This window comes from Phocoena sinus, chromosome 4, assembly GCF_008692025.1.
Source record: "Phocoena sinus isolate mPhoSin1 chromosome 4, mPhoSin1.pri, whole genome shotgun sequence".
NCBI lineage: Eukaryota > Metazoa > Chordata > Mammalia > Artiodactyla > Phocoenidae > Phocoena > Phocoena sinus.
In genome coordinates, this window is record NC_045766.1 from 134,113,090 (window position 1) to 134,130,761 (window position 17,672).

Here is a 17,672-nt window from a genome sequence, read left to right on the forward strand (position 1 = left end):
AGTTGTCTAATTGCCTTCGAGCTGGGTCACAGTAGACTTGGCTAAAATAATTCCCCTTGAAATCAGGCTTTTTTTTTTTTTTTAAACAGAACACTCTCAGTGTATTTCAGATGGTTACTTTTCACCTCCCTGTGGCTAAACGGGAAGGAAACTTTCTCTTCCTTCTGGTGGGACACCTGTGAGAAAAGCTCAAGAAAGTAGGAGGACCCCGCTAAGACTGGGTCCCCAGGAGTTTTGGGGGTTTGTTTTGTTTTGTTTTGTTGAAATTTAGAGAAAAAATTTATTGAAGGTCTGGGAAACAATTTCTAAAAGATTGACTTTTCCAGAAAACGGTAGCTACACAATGTATCGTGTCTATCATGTTAAAATGTGTATTAGACACAAACACAAAAACCGTGAAACAAGCCACCATTCTCTGACAAGCTGAGCAAAGATAAAATGCCTAAGGAACAACATAGATGACTCGCGAATGATGGGGTCTTTACTGTAAACGCCATAAAAAAAGGGGGAGCACAAATGGATGAGTGTGTTCAGTTATACACACTGAATGGAAACTTAGGCACTAGGAACTAGCATTTTGTCATATAGTATTAACATATTATGAAGTGTGTAGTGTCAAAGGAATAAAACCACCAGCATTCAAAAGCAGCTTTGTCAACTAAGCCATAAAACACTCTTCAGTACGTCTCTCCGTTGTCCATCATTGAATACACGGGTAGCAACTTTGATGTTAAAAAAAAAAAAGAAAAGGAAAAAGGAGCTGTAACCCCTTTTATTTGTTGTTTAAAATCAAACAGAAAACAAACATAACTTCTGTTATACACTAACATTTCCAAAGTACATCATTTGTACAAGAGAAGCACTAAGAAACAAAAATGTGTTCACAGAGATCCAAACATGAGTGAGTATAAGCGCAGCTTTCCGATGCTATTCAGGAGAAGCCACTTCGTAATCACTGGCACTAAACGAAGTTGCAGAGTTCTTTGCCAGGTATTTTAGGAAATCATGAAGATAATTCAGTAATAAAGCAAGGCTCTTCTCATCCAGAGGTGTATAGGCCAACATTGCTCCGATACGTACAAATAATCTCAGTGGATGTGGCACTCCGTACACCGGGGACATAGGCATAGATCGGGGTGATCTGTGAGAACTTCAGCATACTGTGGTCTCTCAAATTTGTGGAGTAGCTGGGTGCCCAACATCGCACTGAAGTATTCCTTTATCTCTGCCACAGTTTCATCAACAGCATACTCATTACCTGGGTTTCCTCGAGATTTCTCATAATTTGCAAAATCCTCTAGAATGGAATCCACGTTCTTCTTGGCAGGAAGACAAAAGAGCTGTTTTTGCCGGGTAATTAAGTCCTAGTCATCAACAAGCCATGGTTTTAGTTCTTCAGGAATCTTTAACTTCAACTCTGTTCATGAATAATTTCCTCATTTTCAACAGTCGGGTCTCCTCGGGCCCTTTTCTTGTAGGAGGCTGAGGTGTCTCACTGGTGCTACCACCATCTCCATTTCCAGGTGTTTTCTGTTGGTTCTTTTTTGTTTTCACGTCAACACTTTTCTGTTGCAGACCAGAGGTCTCCTTTCCAGGGGCAGCCCCTCTCATCTTCCCCTCTGCATACTGCTCCTGGCTGGCTTTTTGAAGTTCTTGTTGTTTCTGCAAATTGGTGCCCGCGTATTTGAGTACTCCGCTTTCTGGAACCCATTCATCTCGATTTTTATTCCAACCACTGTAATGTATAAAGTATTTCACCTGCTTATCCTTTATGGCCACCTTTACACACTTTGCTTCATAAAGAAGAGGTCCACGGAAGCGCAGCACTCTCTCACCCTCCTGGAATTTAGGCCTCTGGTCCTGCTTCGGCACCAATTTTAAGTGATTGCCGCCCCCTCCTCCTTCTCCCACTATCCCGACTACTGAGCCCTACTCTCTACCCCGCCCAGCTCCGCGTCAGACACGCTTTCAGGCACCTCCAGCTCTACATCCGGGCTGATTTTTCCCCAGGAGTTTGTTGTGGAGCACAGGCTCCGGACGCGGCAGGCTCAGCGGCCATGGCTCACGGGCCCAGCCGCTCCGCGTCATCTTCCCGGACCGGGGCACGAACCCATGTGTCCTGCATCGGCAGGCGGACTCTCAACTACTGCGCCATCAGGGAAGCCCCCCCCCCCCCCCCCCCGCCCCAGGAGTTTTTAACTCTCAAGCTAGTCCATGCTCAGCCTCCAGAAGTAAGTCAAGCACGGTTTGTTTTCCTGTTTTCTGAGGCTTCTGCTCCTTGTCTACTGATTCTCTGCATTTGCCCGTCTCTCCAGTTTTGGGGGCTGCAGTTTGCCCTGTGACCTCCATTCACTAATGGATCTAAGAAGAGTTGATTTTACCATTGGTTCAGCTTTTCTCTTGTGAAGAGTGGAGTGACAAATACTAAACTCTTTACATCTTGGGGTGGACAGCATTTGTTTTTCGTTTTTTAATTTTTGGCTGTGATGGGTCTTTGTTGCTGCACGTGGGCTTTCTCTAGTTGCAGAGAGCGGGGGCTACTCTTTGTTGAGGTGCGCAGGCTTCTCATTGCGGTGGTTTCTCTTGCTGCGGAGCATGGGCTCTAGGCGCGCGGGCTTCAGTAGTTGTGGCATGCGGACTCAGTAGTTGTGGCACACGGGCTCAGTAGTTGTGGCACACAGGCTCTAGAGCGCAGGCTCAGTGGTTGTGGCACACGGGCTTAGTTGCTCCACGGCACGTGGGATCTTCCTGGACCAGGGCTCGAACCCATGTCCCCTGCATTGGCAGGTCGATTCTTAACCTCTGTGCCACCAGGGAAGTCCAGCATTTGTTTTTAAACAAATCTTTTCCCTGACTGTATAAGTAAAAATCTTTACCTAGAAAATTTAGAAAGTAAAAAGAAAAAAGTAATCATATATAATCACCCAATCTTCAATTAGTCATAGTTAACATTTTGATATATTTTTAGTTGTAATATATGCATATGTCTTTATAAAAAGGTACATGCAATTTTGAATTGGCTTTCCTCCACTTTCAGAGACTATTTCTGCATCTTCTCTTAAACTGCTGCTGAAAATATTTTCAATGTTGAATGTCTTTTGTGAGGACCAAGGCCCCATGATGAGTTCCCGTCAGGTTTTATGGGGCTGGTGGAAACTCTGCTCCTCTTGAAGAGTAAGGGTAACATGTGAAGCAGTCTGACATCCTCTTATGATCGTCTCTGTGCCTTTCGCACGGAGGGGCAACAGCCAATGTTAGTTAATTTGATGGATGAAAATGTTCTTTTTTAACATCTACAAAAAGTGTGAAACATCCTAGTCCTCCCTTGTCAGAAAACTGAAAGTGAAACTGAATTCTCAATTAGAATTACTTAGATGGTTAGTTGTTTTTTCTTTTTCTTCTCCTCCTTCAAAAGGATTTTAACATGTACATTTCAGTAGCTTTAATGTTTAAAATATACATACATTTGGGACTTCCCTGGTGGTCCAGTGGTTACGAATCCGCCCTTCCATTTCTGGGGACACGGTTCCAACCATGGTTGGGGAACTAGCATCCTGCATCTGGCATGCCCCTGGGCACGGCCAAAACATAAATAGAAATAATTTTTTTTAATTTACATACGTTTTACTGAAAGCTACCTCATGTTCTATTTTGGAAATTGATGGGATATAAATGATAGGTAAACAAAATAATGAGGGACTGTCTTTCCTCTCTACCTACCCCCAAAGACGTTGATCGGTGGAGGACTGGGCAACCAGGAGCACAGAGGAAAGACCCACAGAGAAGGGGGAGGGAGCCAATATTTACCATGTTTACAAAGTTCTGCTTGAGCCTGGAACTATACCAAGCCTTTACGACTCAATGATAGCTATTTTTATCCCTGTTTTATTGATTGGAGAATTATGATCTGAGCAATTTGTAGAACTAGTAAAGAGGGGGTGGTGCAGGAGAGAGCCCGTTCGGTCTTTCGTTGATTCATTCATTCAACACATGTTTATTGAGTAGATTAAATGTGCTAGGTATTGTTCTAAGTGACAGGCACTGTTCCAGCCCTGCTGTAAACACAACAGCCAAAATCCTTTCTCTCCTCCCCAGGGGAGCTTACATGGAAGAGGGGTGGCGGCGGAAGGCGCCGTCTTAATAAATCTGGGTAAATTACCAAGACCTGGTGTCCCCGCCCCGCCCGGGCCCGAGCTCTCCGCTGGGGGCCGGCGCTCGGAGCGCGCGCCCGCACTAAAGACTTGCTCCACCTCTCGGGGAGGAGACCCCGAGGACCTATCCGGGGCATCCTCGGAGCGGAGGTTGAGGGCCACAACGCCGCCACTTCTCTCGCCTTTGCCCTACGACAGCCGTCACTGCCGAAGGGGCCGCCAGCCGCGCGCATCCTGGTCGCGAGCGCCGACCAGGGGTGCGGAGGGGTGGCGGCGGAGCCCGGCTGCGGAGGGTGCGCCCGAGGCTGGCACCCTGAGGACAACGGCGAGGCCAAACAGCCGAGGTAACGTGGGACTACTGGGGTGGCGGGGACCGGGCGAACGCCGCCTCCCCGCAGCAGCTTCCCGGAATCCCTCTCCAGATTCCTGTCTCTCCCACGACCCGGAATCCACGGGCTCCCGCCGACGCTCCGGGCCGGGGTGGGGGGGGGTTTGCCGCCGCCCTTCTCCCGGGGGCCGCCCCCTGCCCACGCCCCCCGCGACCCCGCGGGTCGTTGGAGTGGGTCCACTGACTGGCCCCCGCGGCCGCGCTGCCTTCGGCCCTGGCCGGCCGTGCCGCGCTCCTCGCCCCTCCTGGGAGCCGTCTTCACGCGCCCAGCCCTGCGGCTCCACCACCTCCCACACCGAGGGTGCGGGCCGCTGCGAGATGAGAGCCACTGTCAAGTTCAAAAGTAAAACGCCTCTCGATCCACAGCGCCTTGCAAAACTGGGTTACCGGCTCGGGTCCCCGGTCCGGGGTTTTCCGCCCGCCCTCCAAGAGAGCAAACTGACTTTAGCCATCCCTTGTTCCCGGGCGAGAGAGTGTCACGGAGGGGCCACCGGAGCTGGAGTGTCCTATGTCCTTTCAGACCCATCGCTTGGAAGCGGGAGGAGGACGGGGCGATGGGACAGCGTCGCGGGGACAGGAGTGGGTCCCCCTCCAGGGTCGTGAAAGAATGAGGAACCGGGTGCGAGTCGACGCTCGCGTTTCAACCCTGACCAAAGAAACCAGTTAAACCCAGTTAATTGGATCCATCAACCCACTTGTGTGGCTAGCGATGGCTTTGAGAAACTCTAGATGTCCCGTCTGTCTGTCTGTCTCTCTCTCTCTTTTAATGTTTGTTCGATTTCCTTGCTTTTGTTTGGCAAAAAGTCTTAGAAACTGAGCGGAACGAGGTGGGAGGTGCAGAGTACCCCCCCCCCCCCCGCCCCAGGTGTCACACTAACTGACCCCGGCGGCTGAGACCAACAGGCCTTGCGTCACTTGTCCAGCATCTTGGACAGGTTTCCAAGTATCCTCCCCCCTACAGTTCTGGCTTAGAGACGAAAGGGGAGGAAGCGAGGCCATAGCAAAATTTGCTCTAAAGAAAATGTTTCCTAGTAATGTGCGCATCAGTGATACGGTTTGACCTGTTTGTCGCAGGAAATGACTTGATTCCCAACCACTGCACCACCAAGGAAGTCCTGGTTCTCTTGTTTGAAAGCATGGATCAGTAAACAGGGTCGAACAGTTAGAATGCTGTGAAAAGATCATATTCCAACTTCTTAATGTCTTTTGTAATTTTCTTTAACTTTAGAGGGATATTTTAGGGAGCTGTTCTTTCTTACGGAAATAATTCAAATGTCAACAATTTCTTCAGCCTTTGCTTCAGTTTTTTTCCAAGGAAAATTAAATTTAGACAGAAACATCTGTGTGAGTGTGTGTGTTGTGTGTGTCTATGCACAGAAAGATCTCTGGGATTCTGTTCACCTAATGTTAATGATGGAAATATCAGGATGCTGGGATTTTACTTTTATACATTATTTTTAATTTTTTTAATGAGCGTGTAGAAGTATTTTTACCAAAACAAGACATAAACTAGAAACAAATATGCCAAGATGTAAACAATGGTTGGTGCTTGGTGGTGAAAATAAAGATGATTGTTACTTTCTTCTTTGTGCTTTTTTTTGTATTTTTTTTTTTTTAATTTCCAGGAGAAAAAGTATGTAGTTTTATTTGTAGAGTCTTTCTGAATCCATTCATTCATTGATTAGCAAAGATGCGCAAGGTGTCAGGCTGTGCTGGGTAGGAGAAAAGACAGCATTTTGCTCTCTACCAGGAGAATAGGGGGCAGCAAGTTCCGTGAGGGTTGTCTGTCTGTCTGTCTGTCTGTTTAGGAGGAGTTGAAATTCAGAGAAGAATCATTTTGCCCAGGTTGCATCTCTTTGAGCTGGGCCTTAAAAATGGATAGTTTTTTGTTTGGGTAGCAATGGCAAGGATTGCTGGGTGGGGAGTCGGGGAGGGGGCAGGGTGGGTGGTGATGGGAGTGTCAGAGCAGGATGTGATGTGTTGTCCAGAGCTCCGCACTTGTGTGGGACAGTAGTGGGAACACTGGAAAGGCTGGTGGCAGCCTTGAATTCAACCTAAGGCTTTGGTTTCTTGTCAGGCAGCAGTGAACTACAGGCTGGGCTGGTGGCAGAATTTGCAAGGCCCAGAGCAAAATTAAAATGCAGGGCCCCATTGGATTAAAAAGGAGGAAAAAGTACCACCAAAGGTACTGAAATATAAAGCTTTTTCTTTTCTTCAATGATGTCTCTCAACTTGCCCTTTTTTTTCTTTCTATTGAAGATCATTCTAAGTAAAAAACATAAATTTAATTACTAGCATGAATTTTACCATTCTCCTTTATATTGTGCAAAAGCCAGATCTAAGTGCGAACGTGAGCATTTAATCCAAGTGAAGAATCGCCGAGTTACAACTGGCATTTCATAGCACACAAAACAGCAGACTTGAATTCAAGCTAGAAACACATTAAAAAGTCCTCCTGACTATCACGCTATCAGGTCTCACCCAGGGTTTTCTAGAGAAATCCAAAAGATTCCAAGTCAAAATTGCCACCTACCACCCATGAGCTATCCAGGCACCTCAACTTATCCCATAATATTGTATCCATTCAGAACATCCACAGAGATATCTTTGTGAGATGTGATGTCATCTCCCATCATTACTCCTCAGCAGAGGGCCTGCACGGTTGTGGACGTTCCCTAGGTGCTGGGCGCACCAGGGTTGTAGAATGCCACTTTGCGTGTGACTCCCTTGTTATCTGGTCATCTGTCTTGTGGCCTCTGGTCCCTCTGTTTTGTTCTGATGGTATCACATCTTTGCCTTTGTTCTGCATCTGCAAAACCTTCCCTGTCTTCAGCAGCTGAGATGTACACACACAGCACTACACAATTAGAAGTCCCGCTCTCCTGCGCTGGGCCAGGGGACGCCTCTTCCCTCTCTTTGTTCCTGGTGACTCATACTCCGCTTCCAGTTAGGCTTCTGGTACTAGATTCTTGCTTGCTTGGAAAATCTAATTTCCCATCTTGGCATCCTGCCTGGATTTGTTCATGAAGCTCCTTAAAACTCTCGGGGACTCCAAACAGATCAGGCTTCTTGAAGCTCTCCTTACTCTCATCACTGTAGCCAGGGCCGGCTTCAGTCCCCAGGGACCCTGCATGTAGAAGAGTCCCACACTTGGTTGATTGCTCTCCTGTGGTTGTCTTGAAATTCTTAATCATTTTATCTTTGAACTTGTGTTTTGTTAGTGAAATCCGGCGGGACAATGGAACACACGGCAGGCTTGGAGTCTCAGTTCACACTTGGGTCTTACTCGCCCCTTCTCTGCAGGATGGGGACCCTGCCTGGCCTCTCTCTCTACACCCCTTGACTGTTGACACTCTTCATGGGGGCAGCAGCTGGGTTGCATCCAGTGGGAGACTCCCATGTTGCACTGATGCCCACCTGGCATGTGTACAGGGAGGGTAGGCCAGGCAGACTGGAAGCTGCCCCCAGCCCGCCTCACCCAGGGCGTGGCTAGCTGGTCCATCGCGGGTGAAGTTTCTAGGTCAGCCTTGATTCAGGTACATAGCGTGGCCAGGAGCAGAGGTTTAAAGACACTTCAGCGTCACCAGCACGCCGTGGATTGGGATAGCAGATCCTTGGAAAAGGGGAGATTCAGGGTTTGATTTTCCCAAGCCCATCCCAGGCTGCTGTGCTGGGTGGCAACAGGAGAGGGTTCCCAGCATCCTTCAGGTGCAAGTGCATGTGTGCACCTGTGGGGAGTGGCACTGGCCCTGAGTATCCCTGTGCATGAGAGAGTGCTTCTTGAGCTGGCTGTGTGCCTGGGGGGACCCTCTCTTCCTCCTGGCTACCTTCCTGAGTCTGGTTTGCTTCTTGAGTTTGCTACTTCAAGGCATGCTCCCATTTTCATTTTGACTCGGGGCTTGATGCTGCCTCAGTGTTTTGGGGGACTGAAGAATACCCAGTTGTTTGGATGGAGGGAGACAAAAGCTCCGAGGGAGAGAAGGAATGAGACCGATTGGGGGTTCCTTAAAATGTTTGAAGAATTCCTTTCTCACCTTGGAGGGAGGAAGACTCTCTAGCTGTAACTCAAAATATAGGTGCTAAGAAAGAAAATACCTTTAAATCTGAAAGCATAGAACCCAGAAGTTTCTGCATGGTTTAAAAAACACAGATAAAAATAAAAAATAAAAAAAAAATTTAAAAAAACACAGCACAGGCAAATCAAAGGACAAGTGACAGAGAAAAGTGACAACGGCAGAGGAAAATTTAAAAAGACGTGATTCAGGGCCTTCCCTGGTGGCGCAGTGGTTGAGAATCTGCCTGCTAATGCAGGGGACACGGGTTCGAGCCCTGGTCTGGGAGGATCCCACATGCCGCGGAGCAACTAGGCCCGTGGACCACAACTGCTGAGCCTGCGCGTCTGGAGCCTGTGCTCCGCAACAAGAGAGGCCGCGATAGAGGCCCGCGCACCGCGATGAAGAGTGGCCCCCACTTGCCACAACTAGAGAAAGCCCTCGCACAGAAACGAAGACCCAACACAGCCAAAACTAAATAAATAAATTAAAAAAAAAAAAAAAAAAAAAAGACGTGATTCATATCACAAAGGGACAGTTTCCCTTATACTTTAAAAGCTCCTTCGAACCAATAAGAAAAAAAAGCAACAGCTCAATAGAAAAATGGACAAAGATACAGACAGTTAACAAGAAAGGAAATAGCTCTTCCATATATGAAAACATGCTCAATCTTACCCAGAATAAGAGAAATACAAAATGAATATTAGTCTGAAGACAACTTTGCGTTTATGAATTTAATTTTTAGAAATCCAAGAGCTTGATGGTTATCAAGATCATAATCATTATCCATCCCCACAAGCACTTCCTTTGTGGGGAAGCAGAAATTCTCACACGTCGCAGGCAGTTGTGTACATTGGTACAGCCACAAGCGGCGAGAGTGTGACTGTTTTGATCAAAATTACAAATGCAGGGACTTCCCTGGTGGTCCAGTGGTTAGGACTCTGCGCTTTCATTGCAGAGGGCACGGGTTCGATTCCTGGTCGGGGAACTAAGATCCCACAAGCCACACGCTGTGCGGCCAAAAAAAAAGCAGGAAAAATTACAAACGGCCCCTTTGTGCCAGGTCTCTTCTGTCTGCCCCTGCAAACCCAGCCTCCACCTTGCCCACCCTTTACTGTGCCCTGGGATCCTGTCTTGTATGGGTAGAGCTGCCCGCAGCCTTGTCCTGTGACTTCTGATTGGGTTCAGCCAATGGGGAGCCCCAGGTAAGAGGAGACAGTGAGGAATGTTTATCCCTCAGCCCCCTCGCTGCACAGTCACCTAGGATGGGCTTACATCCTAGCTCCTCACACAGGATTCTCTCCTTCCAAATTCCAGTGTTGATATCTTCTCCCTGCGCCTCAAGCCCAGGATGATAAGAACCCCTGCTGTTGTTAGTTTCAGATACTACACTCTTCCTTATGGTTGGCCTGCATCTGGCTCACACATTTGTAAATAGTCCCTTGATTAAAATCTTCCTCAAGTTATCCTAACTTGAACGTGCTGTTTCCTGCTGGGACCCTGACTGATACACCCTCTGGCCTAGCAATCCTCCTTCTGGAATCTTTCTCACACTTAGACTTGACATGTGCAGAATAAGGCATTTCCAAGATTATCCATTGCAGAAACAGTTGGGGGCCACTCAGATGTTCGTCGTGGGGACTGATTATATAAATCGTGGTATGTCCATAGAGTAGACTATGCAACTATTTAAAAACACAAGGAAATTCTCTTTGGTGCTGATGTAGAAAGATCTCCCAAATATATTTTTAAGTAGAAAAAGCAGGAATTGGACAGGGAATGTATATGCTATCTCTGTGTAAAAAAAAAAAGGGCTGGGGGGGGGATAAGAGTACATGTTTGTTTTTGCTTATGCATGAAGATATTCTGAAGAACTCACCAAAAAACCAAATAAAAATAGTTTTCTGAAGGAAGCAAGACTTTTCACTATTTACTTTTTTGTATGTTTAAAGTTTTGGAACCAAATGACTGTGTTATCTGTTCAAAAGTTAAATTTAAAATTTCTACCTGCCTAGGTAGGGAATTGGTCCCAGAAGCTGAGGTAAAGCTGCTCGTGTAATGGGGTAAATGGTCCAGCTCCCAGAAGGGCCTGGAATCAGGAATCTCTTGCTGATCTTTCATTGTCTTGTCTTTGCCCGTTATCTTTGCAGTTTAATTAGACACTTCAGAATTTTGATCCCCTAATATTGATTGCTTTTCAGATGTGAAAGTAAAGAAAGGACATATAAAATAAGAAAGATGGTTTTGAGCCAGAATGTCTCAGCGGTTGGACCACTTAATTTGTATCCCATGGGTATGTATCCCATGGGTAAGTGTTACTTTTCTCATAGCTCCATTGCCAGGGACCCTATTAGGGAGTAGCCAATTGATTTCCCTGCCTTGAGGATCCAGTGTCAGCTGCCCAGCCGCATAGCACAGGGATATCAGCTCGGTGCTTTGTGACCGCCTGGAGGGGTGGGATAGGGAGGGTGGGAGGGAGGGAGACGCAAGAGGGAAGAGATATGGGAACATATGTATATGTATAACTGATTCACTTTGTTATAAAGCAGAAACTAACACACCATTGTAAAGCAATTATACCCCAATAAAGATGTTTAAAAAAAAAAAGAGCCAATTGGAACGTAGATAGGAAACAAACGTTAATGGTTTGATTCACAATGGGTTTCTGCCCTAACTGTTGTTTTAGGAAAACAAACAAATAATAATTAACTTAAGACTCAATAATGAACGGGGTTAGCCTCACTGTAATTTGAAGAGTAATTTCCCTTAATACCCTCATTCTAATCCAGGGTGGAGTTTATCACTCTATTCCTACTTTGGAAAGAGGCCAGACGCCTTATCTCCCTCCTCAACACAAAACCAAAAAGTCATCCCTGAGCTTTGATTTCCACACTTCATTTATTATTGATTTCTTTTTCCATAGCCCTATTCATGTGTGCCTTTTCTTTACCATTCTTTTGATTCTATTTCAGTATCACTGTGCCATCTGTTCCATAGTTTATCAGTAAGGTAGCCATGAGTTGGTCACTTCTCCCCAGACAAGTGCCATGCATTGGAGAGTATATGACAGCCTTGTTCCCCCACCTACTAAAAATGCCCCTAACCCGCCCCCCGACTCGCCAAGTCGTGGTGACATCCAGGAAACAAATGAGCATCCCCACTTCCCATCACCAAGGCCTTTCTTCTTCCACCAACCCTGGTAAATATCTTTACCTTGGAAGTTTTTTAATTAGCAACATGCTTATTCATATTCTGAGAATTGTTCCAGACAGATGACTGCTTCTCAGGACAGTCCCTCAACCAGCCAACCCTCACGACTAGGATCAGCTCCCAAACATCTTATTTTGGATCCGGTCAGGACGAAACATCCTTAGACAACGAGCTGCTGATACCAAAGTCAGCTCTCTAAGAACCGTTTACTTGGGCTTCCCTGGTGGCGCAGTGGTTGAGAGTCTGCCTGCCGATGTAGGGGACACGGGTTCGTGCCCCGGTCCGGGAAGATCCCACGTGCCGGGGAGCGGCTGGTCCCGTGAGCCATGGCCGCTGAGCCTGCGCGTCCGGAGCCTGTGCTCCGCAACGGGAGAAGCCACAACAGTGAGAGGCCCGCGTACAGCAAAAAAAAAAAAAAAAAAAAAAAAAAAAGAACCATTTACTTGAGCTTTTTTCTTTAGCGCAAGAAAAGTCTCAATCCAATATAAATACATCTGTGAGGAAGAATCCCAGACTCAGAGTAGCAATCGTAAATTGAACCTGGTGAAAGTGTTGTTGCTTGTCTAACATGTTTTTCTTCTTCCCAGTGCACATCAGCCTCATGTTTGGTATTTCGTATGTTTTGCCTGGTAAGAGATTTTTCTTGGCTTGACAAAATTTTGTGTAAGGGTCAGAGTGTTGGAGTGACCATTTAGAAGTCAAAAGTGTGGGAAATATGATTCCTGATCCCAGATCTGTTGCCATTTTGTTTGAATCTTTTTCCTCAAATACTTTCCCCCTGGTGGCACAGTGGTTGAGAGTCCACCTACCGATGCAGGGGACGCGGGTTCGTGCCCCAGTCCGGGAAGATCCCACATACCGCGGAGTGGCTGGGCCCGTGGGCCATGGCCACAGAGCCTGCACGTCCGGAGCCTGCACTCCGCAGCGGGAGAGGCCACGGTAGTGAGAGGCCCGCGTACCACAAAAAAAAAAAAAAAAACTTTCCCTGTTAAAGGAGAATTTAGCCAATACTGGTTTTCACATTTGTCTCATAAAACTATTATAAGAAATTAACACTAGAGTTAATCTTTAAACCCCTTAAAAGAATATTCACCTCTTAATATTCTCACTAGTAGAAGAATGAGGAGACACAGACTGTACCAAACAAAAAATCATCCAGAAATAATTTCCCATTAATTTGCATTCTTCCACCTGGTACCTGGTACCTGGTACCAGATAAGGGAAAACACATTTTTTTAAACTAAATTTCTTACCTACATATAAACCTGTCCACAGAACATCACTATGCATTAAATATGTATCCAGCCTTGTGATGAGCCCTGTGAGATAAAGATTTAGAAACCAAAAAGCCAAGGCCCAGGTCCTAACCACAGGAAACTTAGATGCTTTTTGAAACTTTAACCATATAAAGCAGGGTTTGACAAATGTAGCTGTGAAGTTTCCTTTGCTGCTGCCACTTCCCAGCTACCTAACATTACATAACTCAACTTCTCAATTTCACAGTCTGTAAAATGGGTTTGTTAATAGCACCTATCAATACTTCAGCATAGGCTTGGGGATGAAATGGAAGATTCAATCTGGACACACATTCTCCCTCTCCTCTCTGTGATGGGGAATTCAGAGGAGGGAAAGCTTGCCATGGGCCAAGCTACTTAGGGGCACTGGAGGAGGGGTTAAGGGTTGACTTGAGAGGATGGGGTGGCCCAGGATGACCTAGATTGTTTTGATCCAAACAGCCACTGAGTCAGTGATAATTGGGTGAGCCCAAATTCTGTTTACAAGTGCTGAGTTCCTGTTTCCTAAGCTTGTCCACCCTGAAAATGTGTTGCTTATCTATTAATCATATTAGCTCATTTCTTGTGTCCAGCCAAACCAGTTCCTTCTGTGTTTCCAAGATCCCAGGGCTCTTGGGAGGGCTCCTCTGCTAGAAGTGTCGGGCTCCAGATCTCAAGGGACAGTTTGAACAGTGGCCGAGGTACAACGTTGGGCTCCAAATTTCAATCTCTGTTTCTTTTTTTTTTTCTCCTCTTGTTCCCTTTAGATTTTTCAAATGAATCTTGCACTTTAAAGATGACCTTACGAAATTTGCAGTCAATCTTATCATGGGAATTAAAAAACCATTCAATTGTACCAACTCACTATACATTATGGTACACCATCATGAGGTCGGTTTGACATTTCATTTTTCTCTTGCTAAATATATTATCTTTCTATAATGTGAGGAGTGGGGAGGAGGTGATCTTACTTGTGATAGAGCTTTTCTCTCTCTCCCCCTCTTTCGCCCCTTCTCAATTTCGGTTTTTCAATCAGAGCTTTAAAAGTCTAAAGACAAAAGACCCATCCATTTTTAATTACACTGAATACTTTAACAACCCAGAGTTATTTTTGACAAAGCTGGCATTTAGAACCAAAGCTAATTTCGACATGTCAAAGCCTCAGAAGCAAAATAATTATTGTGTCTGTTTTTCACAATTATTTCTCTAACTCAGTAAGTCTGGGTGTTGAAAAGTGCCACATTTTCTGAGGACAGAAGTCCAAAGATCTGGTGACCATATTGATGGGTTGTGTTTACTTTCCTTTACTCAGGGAGGCTTGTGGCACATCAGAAAGCTGCCTGGCCCAGACTAAGACAGGCCCAGATCCAAAGTCTGGCTTGGTCACTAACCAACGCAGAGTGCACCTTCTCTGTGCTAATCTTCCTACTTAGGGGTTGCTGAGGGACTCATGACCTAATGGATGGAGCCCTCTTTGGCTCTCTTCTTCCCACATCTAACAATCACCCTCCTAAGCCATTACTTTGATCCAGTAGCCCTTCGGGGTGTCCTTTCGTTGGCTGTTTATTTGGCTTATAGCTCTTTGCTGCTGCTGACTGACCCCCTGGAGGGCCTCTTGTGGGTTTCTCTTTGGTACCTGCTAAAGTTGTTAAGTTTCTCCCTGCGTTAGGCAGTCACATGTATCACCCACCTACCTTTCTAAAGCTTAAGAGAGCAGATGTCTGTGTTGTCCCCATATAGCACAGGCTGACTTAGGACTGGACCATGTGGTCCTCAGCCAGATAGAGAGAGGTTCTCAGCGAGGGGCATTCATGATTGTGCTGTAGGGGCAGGGAGATCTGGGGCCTCTGCCATGAACGCCCAACATTTGCTCATTCATTCACACAGCAGATATTTACTGAGCACCTACTACACACCAGGGGTCAAACCATGAACCAAAATCCCTGCTCTCTTGGAGCAGACATTCTGAAGGTAGGCAGAGATATCAGTAAACAAAGATATAATGGGGCAGGCGGTGCCAATGGTATGAAGAAAAATAGAGACAGGAAAGAGGGATCAAGAGAGAGGGGTGGGGGGCACAGAGTAAGGTGTGCCATTTGAAATAAGGTGGTGAGGGCAGATGACAACACAGGGACATTTGAGCAGAGCTAGACAAGAATGTGGAAGTGGGGCTTGCAGTTAATGGATTCTTGTCACATAAATGCTAAAGTTTTCTTTTACTATTTCTTTGCCTTTCAAAGTAAACAAGAAGATATGAAGATCGTTGGGGACTGTACAAATATCACAAGATCATTCTGTGACCTAACAGATGTGTGGGTAAACATGACAGAAATGTACATCCCCAAAGTGGTTGGATTCAGAGGGAACGCAGCGCTGGTCAGTTGTATGGGCTCTTTCTTCCTGGCAATGGACAGTGAGTCAATCTTGTTTATTATCTTCATCATCATCACCAAGATCATCGTTATGTGCTTTGCCATGAAGTTGGAAGTTCTACAAAGGTGTTTTAGATGCAGGGCTAAGGTTCACCTCCTGGCCCTGCTACTTCCAACTCTGTAACCATGGAGTGGTGACTTTTCTTCTCTGAGCCTCCATTTTCTTCTCCAAAAAGTGGAATGCTAACCTGTCCTTTGCATCCATGCCTGTACGAGGCAGGCATTCAGGCAGTAGTAGCTGCTGTTTTTCTTTTGAATTTATTTTTTATTGAAGTATAGTTGATTTACAATGTTGTGTTCATTTCTGGTGTATAGAAGCTGCTACGTTTTGCGTTGTTTCACAGCCCGACAGGAAGCGGGGAGCGGAGTTCGGATGGCCTGTAAGAGCTGTCACAACTCCTTGGGCCAATGTTTTCCTAATACTTCAGCCCCTGCCCCAGATCAGAGCCCAGTAGCTCTTGCACGTGTGAATGCCCAGGTGTGTGCGCACGCGGGGCCCAGACTCAGAGAAGACTGGATCCCAAGAGCGGGTCTGCCCTCTCTTTCTTTCCCTACAACTGGAGTCAACTCCCATTGGCACTTGTGTTAACAGCTACAGAGCAGCTGGCAGTGGCTCTCAGCCAGACTCCAACACTTCTTCAGTGTCCTGATCTGCAGCCTGTTTCCAAGAGAAAGATTCGACTTCAGGGTCCTCTTAAAGGCTGTGTAGGTGTATACTCACATATATGTGCTTAGCAAAGCACGTATTCAGAGGACAACTGAATCCTGCTGTAGCAAACTTAGATACTTATGAGATTCTCTGGAATTGTGGACTTGCCTGTTTGTGTATGTGTCCACAGAGAAAAGAAATAGCCCAACTTATAGAACATGGTACTCAGACCATTAAAGAATGTATATTAAAATAGTAATGAGATATCATTTTTCAAGACTCAAAATGGTAAATATTAAAAGTATGTAAATACCCAGGTTTAGAGGAAATGCAGGGAGCGTGCTTTGACACAGCCTTTCTGAAGGTATTTGGCAGTATGTATTGAAAAGCTTAACATGTGCCTGCTCTAATCCAGAATTCCTCTAATGATTTGTCCTAAAGAAATGATTACAGCCAAATGCAAAGATTGAGCTCTAAGAATACTCATTGATGTATAGATTCTATTCAGAAAACTTAGAGCCAATCTAAATGTTCAAAAGAGTGAATTAGTTAAATCATGGGACAGCCGCTTAGTGGAATAGAATTAGCTGTGAAAAATTATGATGAAGAATCAGGGTCAGTGACTTTCTATAAAGGGCCAGAGAAGAAACACTTTGGGCTTTGTGGGCCATGTATGGTCTCTGTCACATATCCTTCATTTGTTCACAACCCTTTCAAAAATAACAACCATTCCAAACTTGCAGGCTGTGCAAAATCTAACCCATGGGCCATAGTTTGCCAGGTAATGATGTAGATAAACATGCATTAATATGTTTATGAAATAAGTGAAAACATATACCATGCAAAACAGTGTAAGAATGACTTAATTTTAGTTTGTCTGTGTGTGTGTGTGTGTACACTCGTTCAGTTTTTATATGTGTAGATATATTTACACACGTACAGCATGGACAAAAGAGGATTAACCACATTCAGAGACGATCCTATCTGTATTTTCTGATATTTCTGCAATGTCTATATATTATTATTATTATTATTATATGAGAAGAAGTCATTTTCACTCTTGTGTTTAGAATACAACCTGAACATTGGGGAAATACTGACTTTCATCCCCAAATCTGTGTTCCATTTCTTGTGGTAATAGTAAACAAATCACTTCACTTTTATTGTTCTCAGTTTTTCACCAATAAAAAAAATATATAACCCATACCTCAACGAGGGCCACGGGGAATTAAAAGACAGTTGTAAAGAGGTATGGTTGTATCATGACAATGGTATCATTACGGTTATGCTATTTATTGACTGACCTTGGGGTTTGTTTTGTTTTCTAAGCACTGCCTTTGGACCCACCAGAGTTTGAGATTGTTGGTTTTACAGACCACATCAGTGTCAATGTGAATTTTCAGTCTGTCGCTCCCAAGATACTAAATGAGGAAGAATTACAGTTTTACTTAGCATTAATTGAAGAACAATCAGGGGGGACCGTTAAGAAGGTAAGTGGTCAAAACGGTACTGAGTT

At 45.4% G+C, this 17,672-nt stretch overlaps 1 protein-coding gene and 1 pseudogene across 6 annotated transcripts in view; one reads left to right on the plus strand and one right to left on the minus strand.

Annotated features, from left to right (window-relative positions):
- Positions 1-918: 918 nt before the first annotated feature.
- On the minus strand, positions 919-8,041 carry LOC116752717 (annotated as a pseudogene).
- LOC116752781 (interleukin-10 receptor subunit beta-like) overlaps positions 4,221-17,672 on the plus strand; it is a 49,099-nt gene continuing 35,647 nt past the window's right edge. For 2 of the 6 annotated variants that reach the window (XM_032629671.1, XM_032629672.1), the window contains exons 1-5: positions 4,288-4,495; positions 10,793-10,884; positions 12,389-12,430; positions 13,843-13,966; positions 15,316-17,646. Coding sequence is in view for 4 of the 6 variants with exons in the window: in XM_032629670.1 (XP_032485561.1) it covers positions 10,830-10,899; positions 12,389-12,430; positions 13,843-13,966; positions 15,316-15,488; positions 17,486-17,646 (570 nt within the window). In the remaining 2 variants the exon portion in view is untranslated. Of the gene's footprint in view, positions 4,496-10,790; positions 10,900-12,388; positions 12,431-13,842; positions 13,967-15,315; positions 17,647-17,672 lie in introns of those variants that run through there. The other 4 variants (XM_032629670.1, XM_032629666.1, XM_032629667.1 and 1 more) reach the window with 4 other exon arrangements.